The sequence below is a fragment of the Amphiura filiformis genome, chromosome 19 (assembly GCF_039555335.1).
Source record: "Amphiura filiformis chromosome 19, Afil_fr2py, whole genome shotgun sequence".
Classification (NCBI taxonomy): Eukaryota; Metazoa; Echinodermata; class Ophiuroidea; order Amphilepidida; family Amphiuridae; genus Amphiura; species Amphiura filiformis.
Window position 1 is genome coordinate 11,934,753 of NC_092646.1, and position 20,636 is coordinate 11,955,388.

At 36.3% G+C, this 20,636-nt stretch overlaps 1 protein-coding gene across 1 annotated transcript in view; it reads right to left on the reverse strand.

Annotated features, from left to right (window-relative positions):
• LOC140140921 (uncharacterized) overlaps nucleotides 1-20,636 on the reverse strand; it is a 113,423-nt gene that overhangs the window by 92,022 nt on the left and 765 nt on the right. The window contains exons 2-5 of the mRNA XM_072162680.1: nucleotides 10,608-10,880; nucleotides 10,053-10,301; nucleotides 9,116-9,358; nucleotides 1,473-1,691 (exon numbers count right to left, since the gene is read on the reverse strand). Coding sequence (XP_072018781.1) covers nucleotides 1,473-1,691; nucleotides 9,116-9,358; nucleotides 10,053-10,301; nucleotides 10,608-10,880 — 984 coding nt within the window. The remainder of the gene's footprint in view (nucleotides 1-1,472; nucleotides 1,692-9,115; nucleotides 9,359-10,052; nucleotides 10,302-10,607; nucleotides 10,881-20,636) is intronic.

Here is a 20,636-nt window from a genome sequence, read left to right on the forward strand (position 1 = left end):
TCAACCCCAAAATAACATTCTGTTTAGAATGTTTTGTATCAAGTTTTCAAGAATGTTTTTGGAATGTTATTAAAACGTTTTTATACCCTTTATATAACCCGACATTTAAACGTTTTCTGTAAAACATTTTTGTTTGCTTAACAGTTGATTATCATAAAATGTTTTTTTAAGTTTATGAAAACGTTTTATACTATTTTAATAGTATAAAACGTTTTCATATGCCGTTTATATAACCCGACATTTTTAAATGTTTAAAAACGTTTAAAAACGTTTTCTGACAACCTTTATAAACTTTTGCGAATGATGTCGAAAACGTTTTGTGTTTGCTGAGTACATATTAGGGAAGCACCTACGATCGATTAGTCCGAATGGTCATTAGTCCAAAAGGGTTAAAGTTATGGTTCAGCGCGTTTTAGGGTTAGGATTAAGGTATGGATTGTAAGAATGGTATATAAAGCATTCTTTGCATTCATCACTGTTAAAATAGTATTGGTAGAACTATTTATAAGTGCTAGTACGTATCTGTATAACTACTACACGTTCGATGTTCATTTTCAAGTAATCGTGTTTGTGCTATAATATTGTTACAAATCACATGTCTTCCTTCCGTACATACAATTGAATATATGAATATAAAACCCACCCAAGTCCATACGTTGGCCAAATTGAGTTAAGCATGGGAAATTGTTGCTATACATAGGCCTGTCATATGTAAATTGTGAAAGAACAACTCAAATTCATCATCTGTGTCTATTGAGCATGTGAGAAATAGCATGTATGAAAGAACCACCCCATTCCGTGATTTGAGTCTTGTAACACATTGATTGAAATCCAGTATGTATAAAAGTCCACTTGTAACACATTCATTGCTGGAGAGTGACTTTTGAAAACAAAATGGGTTTAATAAAGGAACGTGTGTGGTTTATATTACATGGCAGAATGCTTATCAACATTATACATACCTGTGTGCTTTATTTTGTATTATTTTACTAGTGGTAATCTCATTCCAACTTTGTTGTCTTTGCATATGATTCAAAAAACCACCCAAGCCCAAAATTTAAAATGAGCCCTACAAAGTCCCTGAAATGCTAATCGTCATGCTTTATACAGTGTAATCCACTCATTTGCACGTAAAACTTACCATATTGACCAGGTAAATCTAACTTAAGGAATTAAAATGATACACAGGTTTTTCTCTCAAAATCACTTCCCATAGACTTGGGTGGGTTTTGTATTCACGCATTCAATTGTAAAAACACGTGCCACAGTACATGCTTCTAATTCTGGCATTGAAATCCCCAATTAATTAATGAGATCGACATTGTGGTTCCTCACTTTGTCTATACTAATATTCCTTATTTTTAAGCCGTTAAGCACTCTGTTGGAGCATACCACAGAAGAAGAAGAAAACCGGTTTGTAATTTTGCAGAATCAATTTGAACTGACCCATCAAAAGTGAATGGTCAACCTACCAAATGTGGTCGATTCTGGTGTAGTTGATCCCGTTATAGTTAAATCCTGAGTGGTTGATGCAGGGGCGGTCGATCCAGGAGTGGTTGAATCCGGGTCGGTTGATCCCTGGGTGGTTGATTCAGTTGTGCTCCCTCCATTGTGGTTGGAATTTGTAGTTGTAGTTGTAGGTTCACTACTTGACGGGCCATTTGATGTTGGACTCTCTGATGTGATACCTTCTGTGGTATGGAACGAGGTATAAATACAACAGTAATTACGATAGACCCGTGCCCTCTGGGGCTAGATGTCGTGTCTTGACCTTTAACACGACATCTAACTTCCGTCTTGTGTTTTCCCTGTTAGCCTTTACAATTAAAGTTCTGTTTATCACAATTTTATGTGTGCTGGTCTATCAGTAATGTATGTTTCCCAAAATGTATATTATACATGTATGGTATAGGAGGGGAGGACTTCCGAAATTTGACTTACAATACGATTATGATTGCTTAATCAAGAGCAAGGGTATTTCAGAAATTAATTTCAAATTGCTGGCACTAAAAATTAATATCGGTCGACTGAGGCCAAACATACATTTTTAGCCTTATGAAGCATCTTTAGGAGTGTGAACTAGTAATTTTGGATGGATTTACATCTAAAGCTTCTGTTTTACATCCAAATGTTAGATTTTCACCTTCGAAAAAATATTTCGCCACCATTATCTGCGATTGATTACGTTCGGTAACTATGTAGGGGTATATGCGGTATGAGAACCGTGATGCTTTTGTGTGCTAACTGGTATCGGTATTTTTATATTATGAAACTCCTTAAGTCAAAGTTGTTGAGGACCCTCTACGTGATTGTCACGAATAGGTGAAAAATGGCCGTGTCTCATTACAACGGCAACCGAGGTGGCGTAAGATTAGGATAAGGTTAGGTTAATGCGTTTTGCCGTCGGCCGCATCACACAGTGACGTATTTTTAAACCGCATTTCGAATTTGAAAACTTAGCGATTTTCATTTGCTGCATACTCTTTATTAAAACATTATTGTCGATAAACACCTGGTTAAAAACAATGCAAATTTACCATATTATCAATTCACTTATAACTATCAGAGCATTACTTATTCTGCAAAAAATCAATACATCAATATATGAAACTATGTAAAAGGAGAAAACAGCAATTTTACTGTACAATGACAAAGTCACACACATACGTCGAGCAAATACGTCACTGTATAGGTGAAACGACAAATTCTTCAAATTGCAGATACGACATACTTGGCTTGCGCATTATAGATTATCGGCAAATACGTCCTTATGTGATACAGACATTTCAAAGTTTTGCACTTAATTAAATTAATTAATATCTTACTAATTAAGCGAGTTTTCTCGACAGGAATCTTAGTAAACCTTACTTAGTCTTAAGGTTTCCTTGAGGCTGCTAAGCCTATCTAGCTCTCAAAGCGAACTCTAGCCGGATTTATTAAGGGTACTTTCTCTTTTTGGTTGAAATTTTTGGCGGGAAAAAATCCCGTCAAAATATTAAAGTAATATTTTTCCACAACTAAATATCATAGTCATGGAATCAATGATGCATCTGGTAGCTTAGATCATAACGTTCATATATTTAGTTGCAATTATCCCAGATAATTCTTGATTTGTTTTTACAGAGTCTTGAATTGTCGAGTTTTTTGATCAAAAAAGGTGCACTCGGTGTATTTTGAAACTTTAGGCATAATTCTTTTTAAGTTAGCCCCAAATCATAATTTATTATTATACGCGTGTAGCAAACCCTACATGAGAATATTTGGACGTTGTTTACGTAGCCTAAATTTGATTCGATTTTATTTCACAATATTTCTAGGGTGAGAATTTTGACCTGACATTTTTTTTCGGATTTCCCATTTGGATTTTATAAATATTTGATATTTTGAATAAATAATACGACCATCGTGCTATCTACTGCTGATATTTTCATGTTCTATTTGCGAATTTAGCATGAGTGCTTTATATCATGAAAACAAAATAAATGTTTACTAGTTTTCTCAGATCTCACATAAAGTTCTATAGCAAAATTATGTATATCTGATCCGTAAATTCTGTTTTAATACTGCATTATTGCTTCGTATCAAATATTTACTATATCTTTACCAATTTTGTCCTTCTTCCATTGTATTAATTTGATATCCAACCTGGTATAATATAGGCATGCCAAAATTATATTGTAATACTTATGAAACGGACCCTTCCTCTCCCGAAGACGCTCCATGACAGCATGTTGACGCCGAAGATTGTGTCTCGATTCCGGGCTCGATTCAATTACAAGCCTGGCCCATAGGATAACGAAGCCCCAAGGCTATGGTAGCCGTGCTTCGGGAAACGCGTTTTCAGTTAATCCTGGTCTTACGACCTCATCCATGAGGCTAGACAGGCTAACTGCTAAACCACTTTTAGCCAAATTTGCTTTTTGAGGCGCGGTTTTTGGTGAATATATAGAGTAGAACATAACAAACGAATGTACCATTTTTCTAAAAAAAATTTCGAATACGTCACTAACGTTGAATGTTTTCTATAGTGACGTATCGTTTTGCACCTATTGCTTTCAATTTGCCAGTAATCACGTGTCTTTAATTCTTTTGAAAGTTATATTTAGATAACATCTATTTAGTTTACTACAGAAATGTCACATCAATTACAAAATACTCAAAATATACCGTAGAAACCCGTCTATAAGGAATAGAAGCGACTGTGATGATAGCATATTTCACGCTAGCGCCCTCCACAATATTATATCATTATGGAATTTGAGCAAATCATTTACCGACACAAGCAGGTATACAATGTATTATTTTATCTTTATTTCGCATCTCACGAGCATAGCTCACTTGGCAAGGCATAAGACTTTGGTTCTTTAGATCGGAAGATGGTGAGTTCGAGCCTCATCACGGTCACACAAACTTTTATAAACAAAATATTGTTCAAACTTTTCATTTATATTTTCTTGCATTTTCTAAAGACTCCTTTCGTGATCATTTTTTTTTCATATTTAGTTTAATTTATTCTATTGTTTTTTCTTTTATTGTTTCTTTTCTTTGTCTTTTTTTTCTTGTTTAATTTTATTTTGTCTTTATTTTTCTTTGATTCATATAATATTGGCAGGATAAGGAGAGGAGGGAACTAAAGACCCATTCAGTGATTTGCTCATCCGGACGATCGTAAAAATCATCAAAATTCACCTTTGTCATTGTCATAGATGTGGTAACATAGCCTGCTAGTGGTTCAGCAGAAAACCGTGTGACACATAATATACATTTGGCTACATTTTATTATATACGATAAATACGAATTTATTAAACATGGTAACAAATATTCTCTAGCAGATCGGTTATACGATGGAACTGGTAGGCATAGGCCTATTATAAATTCGGGATATTAAATATCTTCCTGACGAGACAGATCTGCGCATGTGGTCAAAGACGATTCCTTACTAGCCACAGACCGTCCGCTGGAATTAGTTGAACATGAACCATTCGCTATTCGCTACTTGCACGGTTCCGCCATTATGCACTATGTGCGGGAGAGCCTCGAACTGGCAGCATACATGAAAGGAAGAATTATGTAACCTTACACAGAACGTTATGACTAGTTCAATTCCCATTCATGTATGCTGCCAGTTCGAGGCTCTCCCGCACATAGTGCATAATGGCGGAACCGTGCAAGTAGCGAATGGCTGTTGGTCGGACCTCTCATCTCTCCACATCGATTGTGACCTATAATCCCCGACATTGCCCTTATGAACTCACATCCTCCTGTTTTATTCCAATACGCTGGCGAAGTTACGTAATAATCGGATTAACTACCATAGCAATAGGTGAAAACAATTTTTGAATATACCGCGTTATACCAGAGAAGATGAGAAAAGAGGAGATCGCTCGAACATATAATCCGATTACCCACAGTTAACCTCCATTCACATTTCTTTGTTTGGGGTACTTAAAATACCACTTGAAACTTCCTTTGTGGTAATCTGTTCATCCGACACACGCTCGACTGATTCGGTAGTTCTCTTAGTGGAGAAAATATTCCACACACGGAAGTACATCGTTAAATTCCCAATTTCGCACTCAAATCATGTTTTTTTTCTTTAAAGAAAAATAATACTAACTAAGGTGACCATGATTTTTAAACGAGTGAAAAAGCATCATATATATCGGAACTCCCATTAAAAAAATCAAAAGTTTTGTTAAGTTATGGAAAGTCAAGCATAATTAATTTTCCAGTAAAATTAATATAAGGTCAAAGGAAAAGAAATTTAAATGATAAGCATTTGAATATTTGCGGTAGTTTACGGACACTTAATACTGGTGTAATCAGTAATTCAAACTCGTGTCAGTTTCTCCATATATTCCCGTTTTGTGTCCAAACGTGTCCAAATATGCTATTTGGATCCAAAATGAGGGTCTTTTTCACAGGGATCTCGGGTCAACCTTAGCAGTCGGTCATGCCAAACAATACAGAAATTATATTTCGCGGTCAACTGACGTAACAAATTGATATCCGGGCATGCGCCGTTTAGAGCTGGACAGTCGTGACTCGCAAAGCCACTTATCGTATTAGTTGATCAATCGGATTAGATCATTATTTCCATCAATAGGCGGATGCACACATTATTTATTTGATGTGGGCAGCGAGCGACCTCCTCTTTTATCATCTTCTCTGGTTATACACTGATACGTTCAGGCGGTACCTCTTCATTGAACCATATCATGCTGCACCTGTAAGATCTTTGAAAAGACCAGTATTGTATTCAATCTATGATTGCAGACATACACAGTACAGGTGATGAGTGTAACCTGCTTGTAGCGCAGCGCGATATGTTCAAAATTGTTTTCACCTATTGCTATGGTAATTAATCCGATTAATTACGCAACTTCACCAGCGTATAATGGCCGAATAAATTCTGACCATCACTTGGCTTGTTGGATTCGTCTATACTACAATTCGCTGTCGAAGTGACGTAATAATCGCAATAACTACCATCAAGCAGATTGCACTAATCCCCCGCGTATGTCACCAAACATAGATTGAATACCACTCTTTTCATAAATACTAATCTTACATGGCGAGTGATTAGCATTTCTTTGACAACTATGGTTCAATGCATAGGTGCCACGTGAACGATGAAGTGCAGGGCTATATATTCGAAATTGTATTCATCAATTGCTATGGTAGTTAATCCGATTAATTACGTCACATCGACAGCGAATAGCCTATAGTATGGGTTCAAGTGGAACAAAAAATAGTGTATGTCCATTGCTAGCTATGGTAATTAAGTATGTTAGTGTTTACATCACTACTTCGGTGAAGACAAGAGAAGTGTGCCTTCTCTACCAACGCCTGTGATATAACAGGTGCAAGCGAAACAAAATTGAATGACCAGAATAGTTTCCTTTGTCAGATGAATTGATTGAAGTTTTTGAAGACACTCTATTCTTGATGGGACAATAGATTCAAATATGGAATAATTATTATTCCTCATCTATTTTTTTTATTTAAAAAACTGCAATTGTGGCAACAGAACAATATTTATTTTGATTTCATTTCAAGTAGAAACAAAATCGTGCTTAAGCCAAAAACGCACCCTACCTACCATTCCTCAAGAATTGGGATGGCACAAAGGTGCAACATAGGTTTTTATTGCAAAGACGAGGACAGACAAGTAGTTACAACACATCTGTCTAACCGTGGGTTTCGCTATTATTTAGAATAAATGCTTTTACTAGTTTCTATAAAACCACAAAATTACTAAAAAAACTATAAAAAACTAAAAAACAAAAAAAACACACAAAAACACACCTAAAATTAAAAGTAGAAAGGTAGATTTGAAGAAAGATAAAAGAACATGTCAAAAGTTAAAATTAAACGAGAATGAAAAACGGAACCGGTGCCCGGACCATGCTCTCTTCAGCATGTCTTCAGTTCCAAAGTCTGACGCTCTATCAATTGAGCTATACGATCCTGATATACGAAACAGTCGTTATTATGTCAATACAATTGATTGGTGTTACAACATACTTAGATGGAATGCATAGCCACCCAGTGCCAGTATATATTTGTTCAAACTCCAAATACAACAAGCAACCAATTTTATTGAGGGCGTTTCTTAGGTATATCCTTGTAGACGGGGTTTTACGGTAGTGAATGTCTGATTTACACAACTAGATTCTATACGAGGGGCAGTCAGTATGTTTTAAGAGTAGACTCGTGGCGTCATAATGTGGATTGTTTTCAAGGCATTTCTCAATGATTACATAAACACTGTACCTTTGTCTTTCAAACAACACATGTAAAAATTATATCATACACATGATTACGTAACAGCATTAGCATAAAATCAATATACTAGGGACACTGCCAAATCACGCAAAAAGGCGGGCCTTTTAAATTACAGCAAAGACACGTGTTTACAATGTTCGAGAACAGAAACAGTACAAGGGGCATAAGGCTAAATAAGGTAAAATATGAAACTTGTCATTAAACTGTGGTGGAAATGGGACGTCTGGAAACTTCAACAACTTTAGGGCTTGAATGGAAGCAAAATTATTCAGCAAAAATGGCGTTAATATAAAATATAATGACTGGTCACGTGTGAGAGCTAGTACTCAGTGCGATGATAACTGGTGCAAATCAAATAATAATCTGCGCATGCGTAGGTAGGATGGCCGATACAACATGGTGGAAATGTACGAAAATGGCAAAATTCCATGTAAATAGGGCCTAAAATATTACAAAATGCTATGAAAATTTTAATTTAAATATTTATATGAATTTTTATGGATGATCTCAACCTGAAATGAACAGAAAAGTTTTAAAAATAAATTTCTTATTAAAACGATGGCCTCTCTCTCTGTACCACTACTTTTTGTATAAATGTAACAATGGTAGAATAACAGTTATATTTTAATCAAGGATTAAAATATTTTCTAGGGAGACTACCGTTTTAATTTTTGGAGATTAGTCAACAGAACTGGCCAAAAAAATTAAATTTCCACGTTTAATATTTTTGGCAATATCAAGATTTGTATAGAAAGAAAAGCCTTGTTTTTGTCAAAAATAAGACATATTTGACCATGCATTTTAAACAAACTAAAACCTTTACAGCCCAACAAACATGGTTTAATGAACTGGTAGTTTGTGTTCTATTACTGTTCCAAAAGGCAACATTCTCCATTCTTTAATTCCTGAGAAAATATAAAAAATACAACAATACCTCATTTCAGCCTCTTATTTCACTTAACAAAAACGACTCAATTTCACCAGTGACTCTAGACCATTGATTTTATGCTAATGCTGTTACGTAATCATGTGTGTGATATAATTTTTGCATGTGTTGTTTGAAAGACAAAGGTACAGTGTTTATGTAATCATTGAGAAATGCCTTGAAAACAATCCACATATGACGTCACGAGTCCACTCTTAAAACATACTGACTGCCCCTTGTATTTCTTTTAAAAGTTGTTTATTCGCGATGTCTACGATACAGCCGACGAAATCTGCCAACTTGACTCTCCCTTTCCGAATTCCCAATTTGAATATTCACTACGTTTGTAACGTAGATATTGGTGGAAAATAAAATACGCTTATCAACATGATCAAACCTACCTTTAATGTCGACTACAAAATCACATGTCTCGTTGTTCTTGCTGCTGTCTCCTGCTACGCACGTGACCGTTGTCTGTCCTATAGGAAACTGAGATCCAGATGCCGGGTTACACACTACGCTCACCTCACCAGAGTTATCAGTAGCAGTAGGAGTCTGGTATATAACTATGGCAGTGGCTTTGTCTGGATCCGTGACCAATTCCATGTCTGCAGGACATGACCCGATCACTGGTGCTTCTACATCTAAAATGGGGAACCATGTAACATGTAGCATGTAGAAATATGTAACATGTAGTCAGGGCTCGACCTTAACTTTTTTGGCACTAGCCAGTCGGGCTTGTAATTCTAAAAAAATACACCTCCGACATTTATTTTTACAAGCCCGAACTTATTCTAAAATAATGTTACAATAAATGCGAAAAGAAGACGATAGTCTATTAACTTTAATACAAAAAAGTCAAGTAGCAGTAAACTAACCATTAGATTTGAGCCCTGTGTGAGCTTGTGACTTGTTCGTTATTAAACAATATAACTAATAAATATCGTTGTACCATCTACGTATGTCATCCTCCTCAGTAGAGCTTGGTCTTTGACCGCGGCTTCATATTTCCACGTTCTCAGCCTCTGAAGAGCGCTCTCAAAACCCAAACTTTGGTCCAATTGGAAATCGTCATTCAATATACAACCTGCATGCATGTGCATTGAAGATGAACAGCCAAAGAGGGGCAGCACTGGGCATGTACAAGTAGGGGCCGGGTATCGTTATTGTCATTTAAAGCCAGAGGGGATTCTTGTATATATTTCAGCATGCAAGGGTGACCCTTTCCCGCGCACGCGTGTGGGGGTGTATCTATAATACGTGTGTACGTTTGTTGTGTGGGTGGACATTCATTTGTTAATACAACGCAATTAAAATAACTTCATTAGACCGACTTACCTTTTATATCAACTTGAAAGTCGCATGTTACGCTGTTCTCGCTGTGGTCTCCTGCTACGCACGTGACCGTTGTTTGTCCGATAATAAATACTGATTCAGATGGTGGGTAGCACACTACGCTCACTTTAGCACCAGATTGATCTGCAGCAGTGGGATTCTCGTACACAAACACGGCGGTGGCTTTACCGGGATCTGCCTCCATATTTTGGTTTGCCGGACATGAAACCGTCACTGGTGCTTGGCGTATGTCTGGATGAACAAAAAACTCAGATCTTGAGTTTTGTATTCCACGCAAAGTAAACGTAATTTTCAAAAATAATGATGACGACAACGACGACGACGATAATGATGATGATGATGATGATGATGATGATGATGATGATGATGATGATGATGATGATGATGATGATGATGACGATGATGATGATGATTGATGATGATGATGATGATGATGATGATGACGATGATGATGATGATGATGACGACGATGATGACGATGATAATAACAATAAAAAATAATTGCACTAATAACAATAACAAGGAATAGTTTCTTACCACAATATGTAGTGCGGTACATAAGTTCATCAAGTATGACCTTTTTCCAATTTTGTCTCATAATCAATAAGTATGGGTCGTCTAAAAACCACAGGTCGCCATCTTCATATTCTTCTTTCCTTCTTGGACAAGATTTTGTATGTTTAGGTGCTACAACTGCTTGGCAAAAACATATTTCCTTATATGGAAGAGACCATCTTAAGACACCGCCTCTAGAAGCATCTGGTCTTTTTTCAAGAATACAAACGGTAGTCTGCACCACACCTAAATGAGCTGTTAACATATTGACAAAATAGTGAACCAATTGTAAAAATAAATGTATAAAAAGTCACTACCATACAGTAGTATCTGTAGCAAGGTCAAACAAAAATTGCTTCCGAAATCTCGTCAGGTCAGTGACATTATATTCATTTGTTTATTTATAGAAAAGCCAAATTAGACCAGCAAGCAAGGGCTTCCAGGTCCAGCAGAAATGGCAAAAGCACTGACATCTGAGATATGACTGGACCCACGTTTGCAAACTTGTCATCAAACGTAAACAAAAGTATTGCACTATATATACCCATAAAAATTGGAAAGAATAATAATAATGCATTGAAAGTATTTTTTTTAAATAGCATTATGTTTAAAGCAAAAAGCCCCAATATATTGCACTTAGTCAAGCAGAACAAAATACACCCCACATATTACGATAATGCCCCCACCCCCATCTACATGACAAAACACAATATTGGCACAAAGGATTTAATACATTGAATGGACTGAAAGTAATCTCTCAAGTGGGATTAACAAATTAATATCCGTAATGTGCAGGGTCTGATTTACCATTGGGCCAGATATGCCCGGGCCAGGAACCCCAAAATTGTGGGACCACAAAAATTGCCCTGTGCGTCTTCCTTTTTAGCCCAAAATATACCATGTTTTGATCCTAAATAGGGTAAATCGCAAAATTAGGCGCAATGGCCCTTTATATAGCGAATTTCACCTTCATTTTGGGCTAAGATCGCCTGACATGGAATTCTTTTCACACACTTTGCTTAGAAATGTCAACAGTCCTAGTAAAATCGGAATATCTAAATTCGATCTTATACGTAAAACTTGGCAACTTGAGTGCACATGCCTCCCTCACGATGAGTTTGACCCTCAAATTTTGGCCTGGCACAGGGCCCTCAAAAAGGCAAATCCGGCCCTGGTAATGTGACGGGGAAGGTCAAACCATTTTAAGGAAGCGTTGGATGGTGTGATAAAGAAAAGCATCAGTTTTGAATTGAGATGGCGAAAAATAAGGTGACTAGGATACCCACTATTCGAACTGATTTTATTTCAAATCTGACAGTTCTTAATTATTACCATCGTAAACATTCAAACCCTGTAATTTCAAAACAGAGAAAAGATAATGAAACCTATTGTATCCACGACCATGTTAATTAATTGAACTTTTCATCTTAATGTTAATGTCTACTTTGCCAATTAATGGATACTCATCACTTGGCGGTGCTATAAAACTTTCCACTACATCTATTTTAAGTGCTTCAGTGCAAAATTCTGTCATTAAAAAGATCATTAAGGGCGTTCATTTATTTCTTCATGTGTCGAGACAATTAACAAAGTGCAAACTTAACGTTCTGTACCAAAGCCGGTTCTGCACTGTCGATTATCCCAATAAAAATACACACAAACCTTTTTGTAATATTTTCAAAAGGACACGTAAATATTGCCTACAGAGAGTTTTATAACAGCTAAAAACACTTAATAAATTTAAGACTTCTTAAAATGTTGCCATATATAAATGTATCAGATATTGAGCTTTTTGGGAAAACAACGTTTGCTCTCAATTTCTGATAGATTTATTGAACTTGGAAAACGTGACCAGAGTTACCCCTGCTTGCTAAAGCTACCCTGTTCTACGGTAGGCTTTACTCCACATCTTGAGCTCAACCATCTGTCTATGACTGTTGAATACATATACACCAAGCACAAAAAGAAACTCGTCAGTTCTAGTCGTCCTTGCTTCTTTTGAAATATACATTTTGCTAATTGGACTTTGCTTTCTTATTTGACACCCTGTACGTGAAAACCGAGATATGCATCTCCAAACCCTCAAACCCCAAAATCAAAAATTGCAATTTTGACGATTTTCAATGGGAACGCATCGTTGTATTGCATACAGGCACCACGGACCAATCAACTGTGTTTGTTACATAATGTGTGCTTTATTGATTGCCCGTAGTGCTTGATGGTTTGGAGGCACATATCTTGGTCAATTCGTGTTCGATTTTGACGAACAGGGTGTCAAATAAGAAAGTAAAGTCCACTTAAAAAATGTATTTTACAGAATAATCCAACATTATCAGGTTGTTGAACAGCAAGGATGACTATAACTGACGAGTTCCCTTCAGGGTTGCTTTTTATCTGATTTCTCTTGCATTAGGCCTCTTGGTTTTATTGCTCTCCTCTCATATTTAACTGCAACCTTGATTTCCCTCTGCACTGTGTAACTATTTGATTCCATTGCATGTGTTAATTATTCTTTAATGCCAGTTAGTTTTTGGAATCATTTGCTCTGTTTTGATTAATTTATATTTATGATATATTCATGTTATATTTGCCTTGATCTTCATGAGATGATGTAGTTATGATCAGTGCTGTGGTGATTTTTCAGGGTTGCTTTTTATTTGATTTCTCTTGCATAGGCCTTTTGGTTTTATTGCTCTCCTTTCATATTTAACTGCAACCTTGATTTCCCTCTGCACTGTGTAACTATTTGATTCCATTGCATGTGTTAATTATTCTTTAATGCCAGTTTGTTTTTGGAATCATATGCTCTGTTTTGATTAATCTATATTTATGATATATTTATGTTATATTTACCTTGATCTTCATGAGATGAAGTAGTTATGATCAGTGCTGTGGTGATTTTCAGGGTTGTTTTTTTAAATTTGATTTCTCATGCATTAGGCCTCTTGGTTTTATTGCTCTCCTTTCATATTTAACTACAACCCTGATTTCCCTCTGCACTGTGTAACTATTTGATTCCATTGCATGTGTTAATTATTTTTAATGCCAGTTAGTTTTTGGAATCATATGCTCTGTTTTGATTAATTTATATTTATGATATATTTATGTTATATTTACCTTGATCTTCATGAGATGATGTAGTTATGATCAATGCTGGGGTGATTTTCAGGGTTGCTCTTTATTTGATTTCTCTTGCATAGGCCTTTTGGTTTTATTGCTCTCCTTTCATATTTAACTGCAACCCTGATTTCCCTCTGCACTGTGTAACTATTTGATTCCATTGCATGTGTTAATTATTCTTTAATACCAGTTAATTTTTGGAATCATTTGCTCTGTTTTGATTAATTTATATTTATGATATATGTGACCGTACAGCACGAATGAGCCGTAAATGTCCTCAATTGTATTCTGAGTTACAGTGTAAAATGGGCATGAAGGTCATATTCATAGGTATTTCAATTTGGTGCTACGTGTATCTCATTAAATGAGGTACACGTAGCACCAAATTGAGGTACCTATGAATACGACCTTCATGCCCATTTTACACTGTAACTCAGAATACAATTGAGGACATTTACGGCTCATTCGTGCTGTACGGTCACATATTTATGTTATATTTGCCTTGATCTTCATGAGATGATGTAGTTATGATCAGTGCTGTGGTGATTTTTCAGGGTTGCTTTTTATTTGATTTCTCTTGCATTAGGCCTCTTGGTTTTATTGCTCTCCTTTCATATTTAACTGCAACCCTGATTTCCCTCTGCACTGTGTAACTATTTGATTCCATTGCATGTGTTAATTATTCTTTAATACCAGTTAATTTTTGGAATCATTTGCTCTGTTTTGATTAATTTATATTTATGATATATTTATGTTATATTTGCCTTGATCTTCATGAGATAATATGTTATACTTGTGTTTATCTGTTTTGTGTTTTATGTTCAATTTGTCTAACGGACCCAGATTTGACCCATTTAAATTCAATAGTACCCTCAACCCTCATACCACGACCGCTGATGATGACTGTAATATCGATTCTATTCAAAGCCCCAATTGTAACTACTACCTTTGTGACGATCTAAATGACAAACTAAAAACCGCGCGCAACACTTATCCTGAGCTTTCCTTATTTCATCATAATATCCGTAGCTTGAATAAACACTCTAACGACATCACCAATTATCTTTCCGCTATCAATCACAAATTCCACATTTATGGCTTTTCTGAATCCTGGTTCAGGTGTGAAGATGATTCTAATTTAGTTGATGTCGGTGAAGGATATAGTGTTGTAAACTCTATTCGTCATGGCCGTAACGGCGGCGGGGCATCCCTTTTTATTGATCCCGATATTGACTATACAATTAGACCTGACCTCAACATCGACTGCCCAGATTGTTACTCTGTTTTCATTGAGATAAACAACTCCAAAATCCCCTCTCTTGAAAGAAACACAATCGTTGGCATTATCTATCGTCCTGATGCAGTCATCCTGGACTCTTTTTATACTGAGCTTTCACGCGTTCTTAATACAGTCAATAATGAAAGCAAGCCCTGTTACATCATGGGAGATTACAATATCGACTTGCTTAAATTTGAAACCAAATCTTATGTCAGCGATTTCATTAATCTGATTTTCTCACATGGCTTTTTCCCAACCATTGATAGGCCTACCCGTGTTACCGAAACTTCTGCAACGATCATCGATAACATCATCACTAATGATCCTTCGGGTCGCATTGATTCTGGCGTGCTAGTTACCGACATCTCAGATCATTTTCCAATCTTTTCATTAAAAAATCGCAATACTAATTCTAGTAACGCAACACGGCCCAGCTCAGATTTCCAAACGAGGCAAACGCGTCAATTAAAACCCAATAACATCAAGGGATTCCTCCACGGTCTGTCGCTTACAAAATGGGATTGTGTCTACAAGGATGACAATCCGGAAACCGCATTTAATGAATTCCACGACAGGTTGTCTCAATTATATAACATCCACTGCCCTATCAAATCAATAAAGCAATCTAAACGTAAAACACCTAAGAAACCCTGGATAACCATAGGACTAATTAATTCAATAATCACCAAAGATAAACTTTTCAGGAAATACCGATCAAATCCCAGCCACGACAATAAACTTAAATATACTAAATACCGTAACACACTCAATCATCTCCTTAGAGTTGCAAAGAAAAACCATATCACTGCTGAGCTCGACGCCCACAAAAACAACATGAAGAAGACGTGGCAAACCCTTAATCACATTCTTGGCAGGAATAAATCCTCTAAGCCACCTTCTCATTTCATTGATAGTGATGGTTCAGAAATCAAAGACCCTGTCCAAATTGCGAATAAACTCAATGACTTCTTCACCAACATTGGTCCGTCACTTGCTGCGAAAATACCTCCGCCCAACAACACCAAATTCAGCAATTCAAATTCACTTAATCATAGTATCTTCCTATCTCCCACCACGGAAGAGGAAGTGCTAGATATTTCTTCATCTCTCAAATCAAGCAACAGTTGTGGCGTCGACGGTATAAGTTCAAGCCTCCTCAAACAAATCATGCCTAAAATTGTCGGTCCTATTGTTCATATTTTCAATAACTCCGTGTCCACTGGCATTGTTCCATCAATTTTTAAAACTGCCAAAGTAATCCCTATTTTTAAATCCGGCGACAAATATTTATTTAATAACTATAGGCCAATCTCCATTCTACCTGCGTTGTCAAAAATTCTTGAGAAATTGATTTACAAAGGATCATTAACTTTGTCGAGAAACATGACATTCTTACCAGTGACCAATTTGGTTTTAGACCAAAACTTTCAACTTATATGGCCATTAATAAATTATATGATAAAATTGTCACATCCCTCGACAAAAAGCTTTGCACGGTAGGAATTTTCTTAGACTTAAGTAAAGCATTCGACACGTTAAATCACCAAATTCTCATTAACAAGCTTGATAATTATGGTATTAGGGCATTGCCAATCTTTGGATTCAAAATTACCTCAATGATAGGAAGCAGTTTGTCGTTTTTTTAATCAACATCGCTCTTCCACCTTACCAATTGAGTGCAGGGTTCCCCAAGGTTCGATCTTAGGCCCCCTACTCTTTTTATTGTATATAAATGACCTCCCTAAATGCGCCCCTAATCTCCTTTTTATCATGTTTGCAGATGATACTAATATAATTTATTCGGATAAAGACCAAAATCACTGGAGTCTAAGTTGAACAAAGAACTTAATGTTATATCTGACTGGTTTAAACTAAACAAACTTTCTCTAAATATCAAAAAAACCAATTTCATGTTATTTAAAAATAAACATACCCCCTTTCCCCCGTCAACTATTAAAATTTGCATTGACGATAAGCTAATTGAACAAGTTAATGTAACTAAATTTCTTGGCATTCTAATAGACGACGACCTGTCGTGGAAATCACATACATCCCATGTTACAAAAATTGTCTCGAAATACAATGGTATCATTAGGAAGGTTAGACCATTTCTCCCCTCTGACTCATTGATCACTCTTTATAATACCCTTGTTTTCCCCTATCTTAATTACTGTGCCATGATCTGGGCTGACAAAAACAATTCCCATCTCCATACACTTTTCTTAATGCAGAAGAAAATTATCAGAACATGTACCTATTCCGTTTGGCTAGCCCACACCGACCCCTTATTCAAGTCTATCCGGACGCTAAAAATCCATGACCCTTACATTTTCCAAACTGCCCAATTTATGTTCAACTACCTTCATGACCTACTACCATCTCATACTATTGACCCAGACTATTTTATAACCAACAAAGACATCCACACCCATGACACCCGTTTCTCGAATGACCTTCACGTAACCCTTACCAATACCAAGCTGGCTGAAAACATCCTTCGGATCCAGGGTGCCCTGCTCTGGAACTCCCTTGATCAATCATTGAAACAGTCTCCAACATTGGCTATTTTCAAACATAGACTTAAAGATTATTTAATCGATTCTTATACCACAACTGATTAAACTTCCGTTTTAAGGGTATTTTCAAACTGCCCGTCTTACTTGGGTCTGTTCTGTCCTGTTCTGTCTTGTCTTGTACTGTTCAGCCTGTCCATACCCCATTAATTTATTTGGCACAATATGTTTGATTCCGATCTTATCCTAATTATCTTTCAAGTGAGGGAATCATACGCTTCTCGTTTCATTCAGCCTTGTGTCAAAATATGTTATTTATTATATTTTTTTATTGTTGTACTTTTAAGTATTATTATCTGATTTATTGATTCCGTTCAATTAATTTTCATTTATTCTTATTTCGGCCACATGATACATTCGTTGTACATATTAATTTTGTAGCGTAAGTTAAATTTCCATCTTGTTCAGATTGGGTGCCACAAGTTTCACGCTCTGCGTTTTTGCGGCATCCACATCTCTTCACTTTTCATGTTCTTATTGTGTTTCTATAAGTTATCTCATTATGTTTTCCTTATCTTTAATTTCCATTTGTATAATTTTATTGTGAATTGAGATGAAAACAAATAAACTTGAACTTGAACTTGAACTTGTCTGGTGTAGTTTATTGCATTGTGACATTGGAGATCAGACACTTTGGTGTTTAACACAATCGGCGACAATAATAACGCAAAATCGACGACAACACTTAGAGCAGCTGTAGCAGTAGGGTTAGAGTTCATCCTCCAAATTTTAAGTGTTATGGTTTACAGATCTTGTAAGCCATGAGTGCTATCTTTCTCCTTGAATCCATTGACTTTCTCCTTGAATACATTGAATACATTAACTTTTACATTGATTACATTGACTTTCCCCCGCTAGCTGGGTAATCGTCAACGATTACTATAATGTGAAGAATCACTGAACATGCGACAATAACCATGCCGTGGCGTTGCTAATGGGGGCAGCTGGCCGCCCTGATATTTAAGTTCGATAGACCTTGTTTGTCCCTTTTGGCCCATTGTTGACAATTATCGTCAATTTCCCCCTCCCCCCCCCCTTTTGAATATGTTCTGGCTACACCACTGATGTGTCTTTTCTGCAGGACCACAGTTGCTCTATTGGCATGTCAGTTGTTCAATGATGGCTAATTTAGCATGGGTAAGACCCTCGACATTCAACTTCAGTATCGCGATACCCTTACCCTTAAAGAGCGCCAAGCTGGGGGCCACGGCGCGCCGAGCTTAAAGCAATATTATAACATTATCATACAAAATAGATTAGCATTTCTTTGACATAAAATATTAGTTTTACTGTCAGATATATCCCTTTTATTTTTGAGCCGAACAACTACGTCAAAGCAAAGAAAATTGGAATTTACTACCAGCGCGTATGTCGCCATACGTACCACTCCTTCGGTTATGTTATGGTACGACCCTTTGTTGTGTAGATCACCGTCCCGCACTGTGTGTTATGAACATCGTGTATGCGTTCGACTAATATTTCCATCGTAATAATAAGACGCCGGTTCCGGCGCTTTATTCAAAATATCGGATTTTGACAAAACTACAACACCTAGAGTCTTGATTTTTGGAGGGTATATTGGTTGAATAAAGTACAATATAATTGTGTAAAAAATGAATTTTAAAAAATCAGTGAGGGCGTCCTCAACAGCAAATGTTATAATATGGCTTTAAGTCCTATCTTCGGTTCGACAAAACAAAATTGCTGAAACACTACCAGAGAAAGTACATGACAACATCTTGGGATTCCACGCTATAATACAACAACCAATACCCCACATGGACTGTCATTTGCTGGGTTTGGCAGGAAAAGGTGTTATGTATTTGAACAACATCCAGAGCTGGTGGAGTAGGAATAGATGGTGATTTTGGACCAGTTGAAGAAGACATCAGCATACTCTACTGTATCCCAGCTCCCTTTTAGACGAGACATGACATGTTTAGGTAATGATAGAAAGAACTAGAGAAGATCCCACCAGCACCCAATGGTTTTTATGCAAATTGTCACTCAAACAAAATTCTCACTCAAAACAAATCCTAAATTGCAACAGCCAATACCCCACACGTTAAATGGTGATTTCTGAACAATTATCATCCATGCAGATTGTTTTCTCTCTAACTAGAAAATCTAGAAAAGTGTATAAATAATCGTTAACCCTGTTCTTACATTATCCCTCCAGGTGCACCAAATGCTCAAATACAGGGTGTCCCAGAAAAAATTACCGGGCGAATACATTTGGACGTAAGTCAAGAAATAGACATCAAAAACTCAAAAATCTAAACATCAGCGTGTAGCCCATTTTATTCTGCATCTTATACACCAATTTGACTGGTAACGCATACGTCAAGTTACTTCATTCCAAGTTTGAAAGAAAGATCATTCAACACAATGCACACTAGGGGTTAACTGTCAACGAGATTTTGTTCTGTGAAATCCTTTTCGTTCTTTTTAAACAATCTGTGTCTTGCAAAACATTTAATTAGGTGGTTTTGTTCAAATTTGAAAACCTGCACGATGTTGAAAATGAAAGCTTGCATGTAAATTGATGCTCAGTACTTGTAAATATATTTTTTCGTTAATGTTGATGTAAATGTTGCATACAGAATTATTGCATAAAGAATTCCAGCTGGCTTAAAATAATTTCTCACCCACATTAATGTTTTTGGAATATTTCCAATAAATTGTAATGCAAAGTTTAAATCTTTCAAAACTTCAACATTAATGTTGCATGGTATCGAAAATTACACGTAAAGCTGTAAGCACTTGATCATTGTTATTCTTGGCTCAAATGTTCTTTGGAAAGTTAAAATATAACATATTTGCACGACATTAAGAGTTGAAGTTGGAAAGCTTCCAATTGCAAAAATCAAAGTTTTTTCGGACAAACTGTTATTTATCTTCAATGACATAACACCGTCGGATTATAACATAGATAATATGGACTAAATTTAATGAGATACACATAACTTTAGGAAGCGTTGAGCAAGTATGAAAAAAGCGCCTGTTGATCAAACTTGGAATGAACTGCATTGATGCAGA